The 19347-nt window shown below is 41.0% G+C and overlaps 1 protein-coding gene across 1 annotated transcript; it reads right to left on the bottom strand.

Moving 5' to 3' along the window:
* Positions 1-4259: 4259 nt before the first annotated feature.
* Positions 4260-14018, bottom strand: LOC306981110 (ras-related protein Rab-38). Its single transcript, XM_079580663.1, has 4 exons — positions 13478-14018; positions 9774-9904; positions 8634-8783; positions 4260-5034 (listed from the first exon to the last, which is right to left on the bottom strand). Exons 1-4 carry the CDS (start codon positions 13668-13670, stop codon positions 4837-4839), a joined length of 672 nt encoding a protein of 223 aa, XP_079436789.1. The 5' UTR covers positions 13671-14018; the 3' UTR covers positions 4260-4836.
* Between the last annotated feature and the right edge of the window lie 5329 nt (positions 14019-19347).

The raw sequence follows: 19347 nt of genomic DNA, 5'->3' as shown, positions 1-19347 counted from the left end.
GGCAGTATGGCATCTTTGGTTACTTGGCGAGCAAGATTAATCAGTCAAATTGAAAAAACGACAGGATTGTGCTCGAATGGCAGCACGTCTATGTCCATGTGGTGTTTTTTTTGGTAAAACATGCCAACCCTGTGTTGTTTTTAGACAATTCAAAAACTTTACTGTTCCTATTTCGTCTTTTCTCACATTTAAATGCTCTGTGACAAAAATGCACACTCTTGATTTTACAACAGATACATTGAAAATATAATTGCAGTCTCAATACTCAATTAACTGAGTGTTTACCCAGATTAGTATGTTCTTTTTTTTTACCTTAAGAGACAAAGGAAAAAGTGGACCTACCTGCAGTTGTTTCCTTTGCGTTTGCAGCCAATCTGCTTCAACAAGCATGAGCCAGAGAGACCCAATAATCCATCCTTATCCGCGGCGCACCTGGGCACAACGCATCAATCGGACCAGATGGACGGAGCTGCAAACAGCGTTTCATTTCCTGTGAGAAAGTGAGAAAGAAAAGCCTTTCAGGAGCGCTCGGTTCTGCTCATGACACTACCAGCAATGTATAGGGTATAATGAGGTTCAAAAGAGATAGAGAGAGAGAGGGAGAGAGAGAGAGAGAGAGGGAGGGAGAGAGAGAGAGGGAGGGAGAGAGATAGAGAGAGCAAGGGAGAGAGAAAGGGAGAGCAAGGGAGAGAGAAAGGGAGAGCAAGAGAGGAGAGAGAGAGGGAGAGAGAGAGAGAGAGAGAGAGAGAGAGAGAGGGAGGGAGGGAGAGAGAGGGAGAGAGAGGGAGGGAGAGAGGAGAGAGATAGAGAGAGAGAGAGGGGGGGAGAGAGAGGGAGAGAGATAGAGAGCAAGTGAGAGAGAAAGGGAGAGCGAGAGAGAAGGAGAGAGAGAGCGAGAGGCAGGGAAAGAGAGGGAGAGAGAGACCAAGAGAGAGTGAGAGAAAGGGAGAGAGTGGGGGAGAGAGAGAGCGAGTGAGAGAGAGAGAGAAAGGGAGGGAGAGAGAGGGGATAAATGGAGGCAGAGAGAGAGAGAGAGAGAGAGGGGGGTGAAGGGAGACAGAGGGAGAGAGAGAGGGAGCGAGGGTGAGGGAAAGAGAGGGAGAGAGAGAAAGGGAGAGAAAGAGAAAAAGGGCGAGAAAAAAGGGGGAGAGGGATGGAGATATGGAGGGGAGAGAGGGAGAGAGAAAGGAAGAGAAAGAAATGGAGAGAGAGAGGGAGTGAGAAAGAAAGAAAGGGAGAGACAGAGAGAAAGAAAGGGGGAGAGAAAGAGAGGGAGAGAGAGAGAGAAAGAAAGGGGGAGTGAGGGAGAGAGATGGAAAGAGACAAAGGGAGAGCGAGACAAAGGAAGAGAGAGAGAGAGAGAAGGAGAGATGGGGATGAGAAGCGAGCAAGGTGATTGAGGGAAAAGAGTGATGTGAAGGGAGCTCAAGAGGTACAGTAGAGGATACAAAGAGGGGAGGGAGAGCTGAAGGTCCAAACCTTCAGCTCTCCCGCAGGGCTGAACAACTGACAACTAATTGATTATTAAAAAAGATGAAAAAATATCATTATAAAGACATGGACAAAGCCTTTTCTGAAATGTCTCGATCCCAATGGCATTCCTTGTTTTTCACTGATTTCATGTTTTGCTACACCAGTCCTTTTAATAAGCTTTAATCATGATTATTATCTGTCTATTCTCTTTAAAAAAAAAATCGGAACATGTTTGTCAGAACATCATGAATCGAGCGGACATTTTGAAAAGCTTGAAATCTCTACTTTCCAACATAAGAGTTATATCTATAGCGCTAATTTGGACACTGAGAGATACTTTACATTCAAGAGATTTAAATAAAAACCCGATATATATTGATATGTTTCAGTGGACACTTGAGGACAGAGAAAGCCTATGTTTTGTATTCCTTGTCTGATATTGCTTATCATATTTGCTTTAGGCTGTGTCCACTGCCTGAGCATCGCCCATAACAAACGCCCTGCCTGCTTCCCCATAAAAACCCCACACTTTTCCAATAAAAGTGGTGCTTAAGAGTGGTGCGCACTGAATGGGTGCTGCTGCCGGGATGCTCTCTCATCGAATGTAATTTCTCCATCTGTGAGATCAATAAAGTATTATCTTATCTCTTCTTATCTTAAATAAGGCGAAACTATACACTTTACATGATTTATTCACAAGCTGAGAATATTTATCTCGAACATTTCACTGACAATTACTGCAGTAGGAAGATGTACAACTTGAATAATGTATATCAGCTCAATAACCACAACATATATTCACTTGTAGCTGTGGGCACTGGATATGTGTAGCATGTCATTAGGTTATCACAGATAATCATCACTCGTCGGCCATTTTAATTCTATTTCTGTTTGATGGTGACATTTTCTCGGTCATGAGGGAATTGCAAATGTCCAGAAGGATGATTAATACACGCACGGCGCTTGAGAAGCAATCAAGATACAAAGAAAGTTAGAGAAAGTGCGGTTCATTTCAGATATGCTATTATTGAACGTTTTTTGAATGACAGTGGACACCCATTGAACGCGAGTTATTTGAATACGATTTGAGGCTGTGTTTGGCGTTCTTTGGGGTTTTTAATCATGTAACGCTTGTGTTAACAAAAATAATAGTATAATAAGTCAGAGAAGACAGAAAGCCTCCTGATTGCAGCCCGGGACGAGGCGCTGAACACCAGATACTGGCAAAAGAACATCTCACAGCAGCAGGTAGACAGCAGGTGCGGGCTGTGCTGCGAAGCCGTGGAGACAATTAGTCACATCGACGCCGGCTGCACAATGCTCGCCCCGTCTGAGTTTACTAGAAGACAGAATAACAGAGCTGCTTGCACCTGATGGTAAAGTGCCTGGGGAGTGATGGTAAATGGTCTCAACTTATATATAGTGCTCACCCATTCACTCGCTCATTCATACACCAATGTACGCAGACACTGGGGTCAATGTGGGTGAAGTGTCTTGCCCAAGGACACAACGACAGTGTGCACTTTCAGGAGGTGGGATTCGAACCCCCGACCTTCCGATCATGAGACGACCCGCTCCTCCAGCTGCACCACTGTCGCCCCGTGATGCGAGAAAACCACTAAGTAACCACAATTGCAACTTTGCTGCCTATACGGGTCGGAGTCACCAATACACACTAATGGAATCATGAAGAAGAAGCTAACAGGCTAACGGGCAAAGCTAACTGCGGGCTAGAGCCACAGTGTTTACAGCCAAGTTTGAATGAAAAAAATGATCTCCATTGTGTAATTGGATGTACAATATCCCTCTGTCCCTTTGTGTTTTCTGTCAGCGTAGTATTTACTCTCACGGACCATTAATGAGTAAAATCCGTGCTACGACACCTGCAATAGCGCTTATGCTAGGGGCATGAGTTACTTAGCTCTGCTTTAAAGGGACTATACGGCGTTTAAAAATGTTAAAATTAAGTATGTTCCAGCCATGTCCTAATGTGTAGAATGAGCTCAGACCTGTTCACCACAACTGCCTCTAAAATCCTGTTTGGGTCCGAAGTGCCGTCATGCACGAGCTTAATATAGAAACTGCAAAGACCTGAGTTGGCAGTAGTGAGCATAAAATGGACAACTTGCATCCAGTCTCTTTAAGTTTTGTTTTTGAGCGAAAAACAAAACTATGCCTTCATTTGTTGCTACAATAATCTGTTAAACAGTGGGATATTGTGCACCAGGACATCCTGATCCTGATCTGACGTAACCTGTGCCTCTGCTGCCCATGTGCGGCGGGTCAGCATCGGGTAGAGACAGAGAAAGATCGAGAGATGCCCTTCACTTGTGTTCAGGAGAGGAAATGCGTGATGTGAGGTTTGTCCTGGTCTCTAAATGGACACAAAAGTAACACTGAGCAAATGATTCATATGTATTTTTGCTCAGTTTATAATGGGCATATGTTAATCATGCAGGCTTTGTAGTGTTTATACAGCGTACACCAGAGAGTCTCAATGGGTGGGTCGGGAGCCAAAAGTGTGTTGCAGAACCATTTTAATGAGTCACAAACCTTTCCAAAGAAACTTTTATTTCAACATTTATCTTCTATAAAAGCATCGATAAAAATGACTGGTCGTAATTTTGGCTTTATAAGCTTATACAATGTTTAATCAACATTTATTTGTGGAGAAAATACAGTTTCACTTGATATGTTAGAAATGTGATTCTTATTTGGGTCTTGGCTTGCCATCCTAGGATTATAGTGGGTTAACAGCATCCCAGTTGAGAACCATGAACGTAGACTACACCACTGGTAGAGACACGACCAAGCCAAAAGCCGCCAGAAGAAAACGAGATAGAATAAAATCATAATAATCACAATGATAATAAACCGTAATAATAACAATAATCTTTCCTCTAACTCCAGTGGAAAAACGTTAAATGTTTTGCTTCAATAGTGCTGTGTTTAGCCTCGACCTTGTACAGCGTTCACTTTCTAGCATCACTTGACAATCAAATGAAGTAAATGCTGTTTTAAAACCTCTTGTTGCATTAAAGCTGTCTGTACCGATAACAGCATCCAAGGAGAAAAACTACATTCGAAGATGTTTTGTTGCATCCCCCTGCAGCATCTGTCCTTTGAAGAGTTTGACGAGACTAAAATATAGAACAAAGTCCGTCTCGCCTGCCTCCTCGGAGTCAAATCACCTCTTCTGTTCAGGGGGAAGCAAGCCTTATGATAAAAAAAACAAAGGTAAAGTTGTTTCGGGGTGAGAAAAACATCCATCAACTCCAGCTTGTAGGAGAAACTAGTCCCACTGGAGCACGGCTGAGTAATCAAAGTGCTGCATAATTACGACCGGTTAGAATTTGTTTTTCTTTATTCGTCCGAGTCCGCGGATTTGACGGACGGGCACCCGGAGCAGCCGCTGTACTTCTTCTCCCGGAGGTGGTAGTCGAACTGCGGCAGCACCAGCACACTGCCCTCTGGTGGTGGGTCAGCGCCGGGACAGTCCTCCTGCAGAGACATGATGTGCTTCACCAAACACGTCATGGCGCCGTCGATGTTGGTGTTGTCCTGGATTAAAACACAAGAAATGAGGTGACACGAGTGCTTTTTTGTGTGACTACAGGAAGTTAATGCAGGATTTAATTGGAAATAAGAGAAAAGAGCAGCAGAACATATTTCTACACCCCTCGTCGCCTCCTGTAGAGACATGTTGTGCCTGCCCCACTCGTCACAGCTCTGCCAGTGTTGGCCCTGTCTCAGTACAATGGACAAAGGAACAATAGTGACTGAGTGGGAACTGAGAAAGTACAAGGCGATCTAAAGACAGAAGGATTGTACAACAGGATTTAGAAATATGAGGTGGCTTTACATATTTTCTGTGGGATAGAGATGTATGATATGAGAGAAAATGGTGGTTTTACCATTTCAAAACGGTCTATTCAATTAAATGTTATCAAAAATCATGGGCAATTTGTTGTTGTTTTCATCAAATTGTGTTAAAGGAGTAGACCACTGTTTTTCCATACTGAGATATGTTCTTGCCTGAGCTTAGATGAGTTGACACGTACCTGTCTGGTCTTTGTGTGTGTGCCCTAAGTCACACAAAACGACCAAAGATGTTGCTAGCATTTAGCCTCTGCCAGCATATTCCTACAGCTGCAAACGGGGGTGAAGTTGGAAGCTACCACGCTCTTCCACGGGCACAAAGACCAGACCGGTGCGCATCATCGTGTCTAAGCTCAGGTAAGAACATATCTCAGTGTGGAAAAACAGTGGCCTGTTCCTTTGAAAATAGATAAATCATAACCAAAACAAGACAAAAATGTAACAAATTTAGGACAATCATGAATAAAACTGATCTTTTGGTTGGCTGTTTGTGAAAAATTGGTTAATCTCAGTCAGATCTCAGTGATGTTACAATATAGAATCTATATTGATACAGATACAGATGACAACGTGTCATAGGCGGGCCTATGGGCTAGGGCGTGGCCTCACCGAGTGGCAAAACAGATTTTTCTTTTTTTTACTCTTTTTAGCCATTTTCTGGTGAAATATAAACTTATTTATCACATACAGATAAAGTCAGGTCTAAATCTGGTCCATATAGATATTTTTTCACAGCAGATTGCTCAGTAGAAGCAATTTTTTTTAAAATTTGTTTTTCCCCCCTTAACTGTTTTCAAACATGACCATATATGTTCGATTCCAGAGATGCCGTCTGTATCTATGGATTTTGAAACACATTATGAGAACGTTTTACTGTTCAGCTCTCTTTTGAGGGAGCTATTGACAGTTTTCATATTCTTTACAAACACATTCTTTTGGTAGAGAAACATCTATTCAACCGGCGCGAGAGCGGTCGCAGAATATGAACTAAGGACAGTAATGGCTGGTTTCAGTTCAAGGCCAGAACCCTGATTTGCAATTTACCAAGGCTCTGCAGCACTTTGTGAGCATAAAAAGCGTTTCAACCGTTCACATTATTGCAAAAGAAAATGGCCTGGTTCAGTGACAACAGTGTGAAATTAAAGCCCTGGCTAGAAGGGATAGAGTATGAATTTAGCAACAATGAAAGTGAGTAGCATAGAGACGTTTTGCTTCTTCAATGATTTATATATGAATAAATACACTACTTCAAAACGAATACGACTGATTGGCTGCGAAAAGCTAGTTGAAAAGAACACTGTTTGATACATTCTTATTCTTTCTCTCTCTTTAGCGAAAGTACTAAAAAGCTTTCTGGTCTTAGTCACTCACAGTCAGAGCTTGGGCCCATTTAGCTACAGGAGAGGCTTATTCTCTGCAGGTAGGAAAAATGTCCCAGTTGAAAGTGGGTAATGTCTATAAATGACACATAATGGAGGCTTTGATGTTTCATGGAGAAAGCAGCAGCTCTAAGATGACTCACAAGGTTCATATTTGCTTATAGCAGATAAATGATGAGTAGAGTATGCATTCATGTATTGATGCATCGTTGCTAGAATTATGATAACACAGAAAGAAGCAGTCATTGAAATCAGATTTTCTGTTCATCCCATTCAGTTTATGTCTACTATCAAAGCCATCCATCCATTTTCTCCCACTTTATCCGGGGCCGGGTTGCAGAGGCAGCAGTCTGAGCAGAGATGCCCAGACTTCCCGATCCACACACACTTCCTCCAGCTGTTCTGGGGGGATCCTGATGCCCCAAAATATGAATATTCATATTGCGCTTAACGTGCTTGATAATGCTTCATTTATGCTCCCATTTCGTACGTAAATAGATCAGTGCATTCAAAGTTACTGTCACTGCATTTATGCTTCTACACCAGACATGTCAAGCTGGCGGCCCCCGGGCCAAATCCGGCCTGCAAGATGATGTAATCCGGCCCCTGAAATGTAGAGCACAAATTCCTATGTATGTAAAAAAAAAAAAAAAAACTTTGTCTCTAGCCCATTCCTGTGCGGAGTTATGTTTCTTTACGGCAATAAACAGTGTGCTCATGCCAGCCACTAGGGGGGAAACTTACACTTTTAAAAAAGGAAAGAATTCCACATTTGTCCAGCAGAGGGCACTGACATAATAAGAGATAGGATATAGAAAACACATTATAGCCACATGGTAAATGGTCAGTCTGCCCCAGGGCGGCTTTGGCTACACTATCAGCACACAGAGTGTCGAGTGAATGAATAATGACTACAGTATTGACTACAGTGTACTTTGAGAAAACTGTGACACTGGATTGTAAAGTGCAAGTGTATGCTGTTATTATTTATTACAGTCGTGTCGGGCTTTTGACTAAATCAGCACTATCTTAAAGCTCATTATTATTATTTTTTTGGAAAAATGTTTTCTCAATAGTATTTTCATGTTCAACACCCCTGTTCTTCACGTTTATATGTCCAGCATTCGTTGTCGAAAGCAGGAGATGAAAAGCTGGGACCAAAACAATATGGCGATACTTGCAATATTTTTTTACACCACATTTAAAGGAGCTATACCTGATTGTACAAAGAAACAGGGTCACTCAAATTTCAAATAGCTGTTTTCTGGTCCAAACTCATCTCAAACTTTCCTAATGCATTTACAACATCAAAATTCGTCACAGGGACTGAGTTTAAACCAGGTTTCACAACTTTCAGAGAGGAAACTTCATTGTAAAAATGCCTACTAGCCTGACATTTTATGACGGTTTAAAAGGCTTTAAAACCAGTGTTTTTTGGATAAATGTCTACTCAAAACAAATGTTATTCCAATAACAGAAAAAAAAAAAAAATCAAGGATAGCTCCTTTATTGAAGTATAATCAAATGGTTAGTTTGCAAATGGTTCAAATCACTTTTCAGAAGTTTAGCGGTTTGTTCTGTTTCACATGTTGAGCTGAGCGCAGTAGTGCCCCCAGTGGTTAGCTCATGTACAACACCGAGCTTTGACTCTGGAAAAACAAAGCATCTGACAAACACAGACCGAATCACACAGGAGACGGGCAGAAAACTACATGCGCTCATGCGTTGATTCACCATGGTAACGCGCATAGACCCTGGGGTTGACTGAAGAAACAGTGGCTGCTAATGGGTGCCATTGCCTCCGCTCTGACCACTACTAAGCTACCACCACCACTACCACTGCCATTACCACTACCACTGCCACTACTGAAGTCAAAGGGGGTTCATAGTATGTGGACAAACCTTGGCCGACGTCTCGAACCAGCCCACGAAGCCGTACTGCTGTGAGAAGGTCTCCAGTTTGGGCACTTTGGGGCACAGGCCGTGGCGCCTCTGGTCACATTTATTTGCCAACAGAACGGCGGGAACAGGGCGGCCATTACTCAGCGCCACCTGCAGGGTCATAAAAAGAAACGTTTGGTGGAGGGTAACAAAGTAAATATTAGGGTTTCTGAGTGAAATTAGAAGCAATTTAGCTAAAAAAAAAGTATTATATTGGATTCAAAGTAGCAATAAATGTATATATCATGAAAAATGATGACATTGTTCAACATTTTACAACGCAAGTTAAAAAAAAAATGTAAAAAAAATTGTTTAAAGGGGCAAGGCACAAGTTGGCCATTTTATGCTCACTACTGCCACCTCAGGTCATACCTGTAACTGCACCATATGTAATAATGCAGGTTTTTAGAGGCAGTTGTGGTGAATAGGTCTGAGCTCATTCTACACATTAGGACATGGCTGGAACATGTCGGGGGAGGAAAAAATAAATGTTTTAACTCCGTATAGTCCCTTTAAAACACACTTAGCTGCAGTTGCACAATATCTTTTGCTCAACAGTTGCCCATTGAATTAAAATATATATTTTTTGTGCATTAAATTGGCAATAAACCGATACATTTGGATTGCCGTGACCTGTATAAACCATGAATATACTCAAGTACAGTAATTCAGCAGTTTTTTGATAATTTATACTTCACTTCGTAACGTTCATTGTGTCTACTTGTGTTCTGTTCAAAAAAGTGATACTAATTTATACTTCATTTGAGTAATATTTTAGTCTATAACTTAATTTATCCTCCACTATGTTTTCAGAAAAATGTAATACTTTCTACTCCATTATTTCTGTACAGGCTCCAAAGCAAGAAGTAAAAGTTTGAAAGGCTCATAGTGCACTTCCAGACAGTAAGTGGCAATGCTACTGACTCACCACAAGGATGAGGCTTTGTCCCAGAGTTGTTGTTGTAAATTCGGGCTCTCTCTTCATATTTTTATATTTCCTACTTCGATAACTTGAGTATTTTCTAAAGCAAATACCTCATTGTATTGTATAATATATAAAATCTCAGGGACGCATGGTGGTTCCATTATTACAGACTTTACCTTAGAGTCGAGGTCTCCCTTCCACTTGAGCACGGCCTGAAACGTGGACAGCCTGGTCATGTCGAAGACCACTAGCGCCCCCACGGCCTCCCTGTAGTAAACGCGAGTCATGTTTCCGTACCGCTCCTGTCCTGTGCAGATAAAACAGGGAGAAAACCCAGACTTGAACCATTATTTGTCCATGATTTCAGCAGGTCTAGCCAGTTTAAATGCATGCATGGGTACATTTGGCTTGTGGTGCCTCTGATGACGATTAGCCATATCTTGGAGGGGAAAAAGTGGATGGGGCTTACGTCAATATCCAGGGCTTGACTAACTTACAAAGTCAATGAGACAAGAGATAAAGTTTGAAGGGAAGACCAATAGTCGGCCAATCATATAGCAATGTTATTTCAACATTCAAAATAAGGTAATATTGTCTTTGTGTACATCCTTATCTAGACATAAGCTGTAGCATTGGACACTCCAGCAGGTCATGTGCCATGGGTTTCATCAGATGCTCAGCTGCTGAATCTCCTCTATATTTGGGCCTGTATTAGTGTCATGAGGAGGAAGTTAGTCCAGCGCTGAACTCCATTGAGTCACTGCTGCATTCACCACAAGAGAGGAAACTCCAGACCAGCCATGTGCAAATGATTTAGCACTAAACAATGCACTGAAGATCGCACATTACCGCAGCTTTCTATGCAAAGGGCTCATAAAGGTTGTGTAGCTTAAATAACAATGAGAAAAGCTTTTGCTACAGATATTATGAGTGTGGTTTGTGCAGCGGCTGACTTCAAAGCAGCCAATTCGATTTGAACTTAATTGTTGAGTTAGTCCAAGCTTTAAAGCAAGATCATGGGGTTAACCATGACGTTTCAAAATGTCAGAAGGGACAGATTTAGGCTTTGGGAAAAAACGAAACTAATCTAGAGCAGCAAAGTGAGAGAAAATAACCACTTCACCACATTTAAAATTAATGATATAAAAGCAGATGTTATAAAATGTGAATTAAACAAGGTTTTATGATCTGGGGTTTCTGCAGTTGGTCAGGTCTTGGTTCAGCAACATTATGTGTCCAAAGAATGAGATCAGCTGACTACGTAAACAACCAGGTTATCCCATCAATGGATTTATTCTTCCCTGATGGCGCGAGCATATTCTGGAGATATTTGATTTCTCCAAAGAAGCCCTAAAGTAGAGTTGCAGAAAGCAGCAGTAGACGCTGGATATCTAGCAAAGGAGAGGTTTATTAACCATCAGTATGGGACCTGGAGACATAACCTCTCTGAATGGTGGTCATTCAAGTCTAATTATCCAAAGAAGATGCTTTAAATATTCCTAGAGGTAGCATCAAAAGAGAGTTAAGAATGTCAGTAATGCTTGTAAGAGACAACTTGGCCAAAGCACATTGGTTAGTGCTTCAGATAAGTGTTTGTCAGGGGCACCGAGCATAGATGGAGTTATTAAGAAAGAATGCAAACAAGTGAAAGCTGTGGTCGAATCTAGCTTCTTTCAGCTGCATCTTTTAGCTCAAACCCTTTATTATTCCATAGTGACCTCGGAAAGGCCGTACATGCTATCATCAGTTCCTGCATCGACTACTATAACGCACACATTTTGTATCCAGCAGGTTCCCGCCTTTTGACAAACACATCCAGACGCTCCCTCATCCCCTCGATCCTCTCCTCCCTCCACAAGCTACCAGTCCGTTTTAGAATTGAATTTAAAATATCATTTATTTTTCAAGCTCTTCATGGACGTGCTCCCCCATATCTGCCCGAGCTTCTGTCCACCCGTCGCCCCTGCAGAGCCCTGCCCTCCTCCTTGCAGATGGTTTTGGATGTGCCAAGGTCCCGGGTCCAGGCAAACTGTGGAACTCGCTCCCAGTCGAGCTGCAAGTCACCCCTGCACTGCCTTAAGTCCAGACTGAAGACTTACTTATTTGGACAGGCCTTCCATAATGCCTAAGGCTGTACTCTGTCTTGTTTGCCTGTGTTTTTATATTTTACATCACTTCATGTCGATGTTTTTCTATTCTATTTTACAGAAAGCACTTTGGCAAAAACTAGGCTTCATTACATTGATTAACTGGTAGACAGTGACCTTCCCTCTGCTGCTGTGTCGGCAAATTGTTATCTAATAGACCCTAATTCACACAATCCAATGCAATTATCAGCATAAATACGCGGCTGAATCTTCCCCATTGTGAGCTAAACGGCCACCTCCACTGACCTCAGCAATTCCCTTTCAGCCCAACCCTTTATGTAAATATCTGCACAGTTATCAGGAGTCATTGCCCAAGAGCACAAGGGCTCGAACAGGACGGCGCGGTGTGTGTCGATGGAGGCGGCGTGCAAACAGACCACGTAATGTTTGCTGACTTTGTTGACATTTCAGATATGTAACAAAGTGTGTGCGTTAAGTAAGACACCAAACTAGTAAAATTATACATATTGTTGTTGAATACATTTGTACTGACTCTTTTTTACTTCTTGTTTTTAGTCTTGTTGGATCAAGGAACAAAGTTAAAGCATTGAAGTCGTAATAATAGATTTTGAGCATAGGCGTATATGTATAGGTATGTTATAGGTGACACTCTGGACTTCTTCAGGTTGTAGAGTCATATACACTTTATTGATGCATTTAGGGAAGGTGTTTTTCTTCTGTTTTAGTCCAAATTAGGTCTGCTTTGGACTTTTTAGCCCCAGTTTTACAACCTGGTAGCACTTGGAAGGTCAAATATGTCATGAACTGATACTTGCAGTGAAAGGTTTGAGAACCACTGCCCTGAGACAAGCTGTAAACACACTGTTTACATGCCGTCTATCATTCTGCTATTCGATTTATAACTGGAGACAAATACAGAGCTCATCACTGTTTGCTGTATGACAAAGTTGGCTGGTCTTCCCTGACAAACCGGAGAGAGCAGCACTGCATCTTATTCATTTATAAGGGACTTGTTGGGAGGCTTCCTGATTATCTCTGAACTAAACTACAGCTCAAGTCGATACAGCACTAGGTCACGTGACTGTTTAGTTCTGAAAAATGGACTCATAAAGAGTGACGCAGGAAAAAGAGGCTTTTCTTATTACGCGGCCCACAAATGGAACAAAATACTTTTACAACTGAACTCTTTAGTGCCTCTGTCACATCTAAAATGCTTAGTACTAGATTTGTATAAAGAAAATTGTACCTGCTTTAATTGATAATTATAACATTTTCTAAGTATTGTAAATATTGTATTGTTGTTCTTTGCAATGAAAAAGAGACTCTCATTGGGGATTCCCTGTATAAATAAAAAAATAAAAATAAAATATGGCATAAATGGATTGTATATGATGTTGTATGAAGCTCACTGGCCCCTTTATAAGTTGCTCCCCTCGCTTTATTAGTCAAATTTTAGATGTGTTTTCTTTTTGTTTTGAACATGTTGAGCACATTCTCCAAAACATTTAGGTAGATATAGTGCAGTATAAAGAAGAAAACTATACTAAAGTAAGATTTTGTTATGTAAAAGTCGTAGGAGACTAAAGAAATATGGGGATTTGGGGCACGAGGCTTATACATATTGACATGAATGCAATAATTAGACCTGTAAATTACCATCATTTTTGCTCATAGCCAAATGAAATGTTACCCCAGTGATTATTATCCCCTGCCTTTGAGCCGAACAATGGAGGGAATAATCTGGGCAAGGTCTGAACCCCGCACAAACTCACCAGCTATGTCCCAAAGCTGCAGCCTGATCACCGTCTTATGATCCCAATTGAGCACTTTGAGAGCGAAGTCCACGCCGATGGTCGCGCGGTAATGCTGCGAGAAAACCTGGTGCACGTAGCGCTTGATGATGGACGTTTTCCCCACTCCCAGGTCCCCGATCACCAGCACTTTGAGAAGCCGCTCCTGCTGCATCTCCGCTCGGCTTCAGGACGTCCCGAAGTGATGCGTGGAGATGGAAGACGTACGTACCTTTCAGAATCTTCTCACAACTCGTTCTAAAAAGAAATCCCACGCTAAAAGTGCGGGTTGAGTTGTCGTTCATGAGATGTCAGAGAAAACGAGAAAAAAGAAGAACTGAGCGTGTCAAATGCTGTCGTGGCAGTAGAAAAAAAACACTTCTTGCGTTATCTCGGTTTACGCGCATCCTCACCCTCTGCTCTAACCACTGACATGGCTCAAAAGGCGATAAAACATTGAAAGCGGTCTGCGCGTAAAAGTGCCAAATTTGCGCGAAAACCCCGTCAGCAGTTTTGCGCTGATGAGCGGCTGTCAGGGAGGACCACGCCCCCGGTATTATGAGTCAGTGCGTGACTTTGGAGACGCGTTTGCACTGGATAATAGATACGGACCGATGAAAACGACATGTTTACGCACCTGAAGTATTAACCTCTTAACCCCCGCCTTCAACAAGTGCAATATCTTTCTGATCTTCGTATCAGCCTTACCCACATCTAAAAGGTCACTGCATAGGCACAGGCAGTGTTGAACACGTTACTAAACTAACTCTAACCCTAACCCTAAACTAATTTGAGTTACTTTTGGTAAAATATAAAATTAAAATAGTAATAATGCCACAGAGCGAAAGTGCAGTCAAATATTTCCTTTTTTTCCCCCCTCGCTTAATTTTAATTTTGACGACATTAAAGCAGTACTAAGTAACTTGTTTACCTTAATAAATCCTTTCCGTAGTCCCTCTGGGGGTAATTAAAAAAAGTGTTAATGGGATGATTGGGTGGTCTTTGTCTCCCCCTGGTGTCTCTGGCCAGACAACTGCAATTGCAACTTCGCTGCCTCCGGGTCGGGGGCCGCAATACACACTAATGGAATCACGAAGAAGAAGCTAACAGGCTAATGGGCAAAGCTAACTGCGGGCTCGCGCCACTTAAACAGTATTTACAGCCAAGTTTGAGTGAAAAAAATGATCTCCATTGTGTAATTGGATGAACAATATCCCTCTGTCCCTTTGTCTTTTGTGTCAGTGTAGTATTTACTCTCACGGACAATTAATGAGTAAAAAACAAAACATGCTACGACACCTGCAATGTCGCTTATGGCCTTTAGAGGCATGAGTTACTTAGTTCTGCTTTAACTACTATTTTATTTGGGGGCAGTTCAGCATTTTTTCATTTGTACATTTAAATGCACTTGTAACTCGAGTTACTCAAATTGTAATGACTAATGTATTCCCGAATTTTTAAAAAAGTAATATACTTTTGTAACTCACTACTTTTGTAATATATTACAATACATTACCCCCAACACTGGCAAAAGGCCATGTGTAATGCCCCCATTTGAAAGCTAAGACCTAAAAAACTCATCGAAATGGATCTTTTTGCTGTGTTTTCTTCACACATTTTTATCACTTTTCATCACTGCTTTGCCATTTTTCTCTTGCTCTTATAACACTTTTCTGTGGCTCTTTAGTGGCTTTATGATTGCATTTTTGTCAAATTTTTCCTCACTTTTTGTCATTTTTTTGTTGCGTTTTCTAACTTTTCTGTTGCTCTTTTGTGGCATTTTTGTCATTTTTGTCACTTTTCATTGCCTTTTCTCTCAAGTTTCCATCTTTTTTTGGAGGTGCTATTTTGACACTTTATTCAAGCTTTTAAATTCGGGTAAAGCCAAACTGGAGCAAATGTGCTTAATTGGGTTTTAATGTCCTTCATCTGGCCTAATCAGATCAGTTTATTGCCAACATTTTAGCCCCTTTCCTTTATTTCCTATATTCCTGTTTGATTAATGATTTAACTTTATAGATTATGTAGCTAAAAAAGAATTCTATTCAGGACAGAGTTACATAAAAACAAGTCGTTTTAAAAGTTAAGGAAAATGCGATAAAAAACTGCACTTCTCCAGTTTCACCACATGAGCGCAGTGTTGAGTAGACGATACATTCTGGAACAAATCACTTGCTCGTTAACCCACTCTCTTAACACGGAGGGAAAATGACTGTCAGGTTGTGAAATCTAAATTACAATATGGTTGTAACTTGTGCCCACAGTTGAAACAATGTTATGAAGAAATTGTGCTTCTTAGAGATGTTTTATCATACGGTACTTTTTACTTCGACTTGAGTAAAATTATAATGAAGTATCTGTACTCTTTCTTGAGTGAAATAGTTGTTACTTTTTTCAAGTGTGAGTAGATATTTAACTGGCAAATGCTTCATTCTGATAAGAGATAAAAGAGATAAAGAGATAAAATAGATGTAGATCGTCTCATGCAGTGTATGCTTTAGAATTATTTTGTTTTTCTGTATATTTTGACATTTTCTTGGAATTTTCTTTGGAAACATCACAATTTCCAAATGTTCCTCACAGTACTCAAGTGACATTTTCTCCTCGTACCTTTTTACTTTTATTATTTTGGTCACAACTTTTTACTTGTACTTGAGTGAAATTATTTCAATGTATAACGTTACTCTTACTTGAGTAAATATTTTGGCTAGTACAGTTTTTCATATTTAAACAGAGATAGGCTTAATGAATGCAGACGGGGGCAGGAGCACACTCACGCACCAGCAGTGGGAACAAATGTCCATTGTGCACTGTCTGCTCGGACCTATTGACCCCTTTCTATAAGGGAGAGAGAACCGTTCAGTGTGTGACTGCGGCTGGTAATGTCAATATGCAAACCTTTTTATTTACTCTCATGACATTGTTGATCTATTGGCCTTTCTGTGGGCCTTTCATTCATCAAATGCTGCTATGCTTTTGATAGCTAGCATAGTACGATGTGATCCTTAAAGAAAAACAATAAAGTAGAGGAGACCGGGGCTTTTTGTCATACGGGCTTATATTGCTTTTTATGCTGATATCTTCCTTTTGTTAGTGTCATAAACAAAAGAAGATGATTTGGGCCGTTTTAGAGCTTTTAGAGTTTTGTCACACAGACAGAGGGGTTGTTTGTCACATGGGGTGAGATTGTGTTTTCTTTTGTGTGTCTAATATGTTTTCATGATCCCTTTATTTTAACATCAGCTCTTACAGAGGCCGTATGTTTGGGTCATTTGGTGAATTTGTACTTTTTACACCTCATAGCAATTTGCAAAATAAAATCATCGGTTAGTTCAAATGAGTGTTATGAACACACCTGGCACTGCGACTGTTTTGAAACTTTTTTTCAAAGTTACAAAAGTTTATCAAAAATGTTAACACCGAAAACTCCATTCAAATATGATGAATCTAATTGCAGTCAGTTTTTGAGATGTGAAGTACAATATGGTGGGAACCCTTTTGTTCTTGTCGCATGACACACTTCAGTTCGCCAAATCAAATCATAGATCATTAATACAGGGCCTGACAAAAGGAAAAGACAAAAAAAGATCTATTTTCTATCAACAAATGAATTATGGCCCTGACTATACATACAGCCAGGTCCATAAATATTGGGACATCGACTCATTTATGTTTTTGGCCCTGTAAACCACCACAATGGATTTGAAATAAAACGTGTAAAACATATTTATTTAAACTGCAGACTTTCAGCTTTAATTTGAGGCTATTTACATCCAAATCAGATGAACGTGTAGGAATTCCAAGCGTTTTTATGTGAGCATATCACTTTTTACAGGACCATAAGTAATTATGAATCAAATTTTTTTGTCACCAGACGCTGGGTTTCATGGTGATGCTCTCCCGGGCTTCTCCTGCAAATGTCTTAAGCTCAGGACATGTAAAGTGACAAATGTCAAGCCTTTGTTTGTTGTCCTTTTTCACAATGTTCTAATTATTTGAGATGTTTTATTTGGGTTTTTTACAAGCTGAGCCATAATAATCAAATATTATAACAAATAAAGGCTTGATTTATCTTTGAGTGATGATTTTGGCTCACAGCTTGTAAAAAAAACCAATTCAAAACCTCAGAAGATCAGAATATTGTGATATTGCCGGCTCAAAGTGTCACCCTTTCATCAGCTAATGAATCCCAAACACCTGCAAAGGGTCCCTGAAGCTTTTGTCAGTCTGGTTCAGTAGAATTCACCATCATGGGTTAACTGCTGACCTGACAGTTGTGCAGAAAACCATCATTGACACTTTCCATGAGGAGAGAAAGCCTCAAATGTTCTCAAAGTGCAGTATTAATTAATTACAGAAATAAACTAGCCTTGTCACGATATTCTAATTTTCCGAGTTTCGCCTGTATGTCTGTGCATGTGCTGTTTTTTCTGGGTCTGTAGGTTCCTAACGGATAAATACAGTGAATTTGATTTGATAATGAATTATTGATCTGCAACATTGTGTTTGCAAGAAAAGATAAGACTCTGTGGCTATTTTTCTCTGATATTGGCAGATACTCAAACCCCCAGTCTCAGGATCGGAGGCAAAAATGCTGAATCAGTGCATTTGTTCTGATCCAGTTCAACTCACAATAAAGTATAACCTTAATCTTATGCCTAAATATAAACAGACAAAACACATATTAATGTCTCAACAGAAAGAAAGTTTATTTAACCACAGAAGAACGTCCAGTCCTTGTTGGAGCAGTTTTCGTTGTCCAGCTCCAGTTGGAGAGGGATTCTCCGCAGACAGGCCCATCTGAAGCTGAAACAGAGGAGGGGACACCATGTGATCAGTGATGAACAGATACAGATCATTAAAAGACAGAGCAGTAAGAACAGCACTGCAGTGGATTCTGTATTTTAACCCTGTTTTCATGTCATTACATCACACACGTTAAGACGTCACACGCCTCTGATCCACAAGGCTTCGTCAGCAACACTGCCTTTACAAACCCTGTAAGAAAAAAACACAGGTTATATAAACAAAATAGGGGGGAAAGTGCAAATAATAAATGTACAGAAGATAAATATCATTTAGCAGTGAATTACAGCACATTAGCCTGACGATAGGACGTCCGTGTAGGCTCTCAGTCGTACAGGAGTCGTCCGTCTTCAATGCAGGTTCTTGGGTCGTCTTCTGAACTGTGTAGGTGAAGTGTAGAACGTTTCGCCTCTGATCCAAAAGGCTTCGTCAGCGTCACTAAAGTCTCAGCTCAGCTCGCAGACTAGATACAGACCACAGAGAGACGTTCAGCTTGGCTGAGCCCCGCCCCTCTCGTAATGCCCACTCTCCCCTGTAGGTCAACACCTTTGCAGCTATAAGCCTTAATCTGAACAACCCTTCACTCAGCTGATCGCTGCTCGGGCCGTTCAGACTGAAACCCAGGTGAAACCCAAGACTCGTAGCTACACAGATGTTTACCTCCAGGTGAGAGCAGACAGTAAGAGAGGCGGGACTGAGCCAAGCTAAACCCCTCCCTGCGGTCTGTATCTAGTCTGCGAGCTGAGCTGAAGCTGTAGTGTCGCTGACAAAGCCTTTTGGATCAGAGGGGAAACGTTCTACACTTCAACTACACAGTTCAGAAGACAACTCAAAAACCTTCACTAAAGATCGACAACTCCTGTACGACTGAGAGCCTGCACGGACGTCTTATTGCCATGCTGTTAATGTGCTGTATTAATAGCACATAAATATCATCTGGACATTTATTTGCACTTTTGACTAATTGGGACATTTTTAGGGGGGAAAAATATGTAAAAACAACAACAAAACAAATCTGATTAATAATGGCTGATAAAGGGTTAATT

The sequence above is a fragment of the Gobius niger genome (assembly GCF_951799975.1).
Source record: "Gobius niger genome assembly, chromosome: 21".
In the NCBI taxonomy this organism is placed as follows: domain Eukaryota; kingdom Metazoa; phylum Chordata; class Actinopteri; order Gobiiformes; family Gobiidae; genus Gobius; species Gobius niger.
The sequence above is the reverse complement of the archived record's forward strand: the minus strand, read 5'-3'. Positions and strand labels throughout refer to the sequence as shown.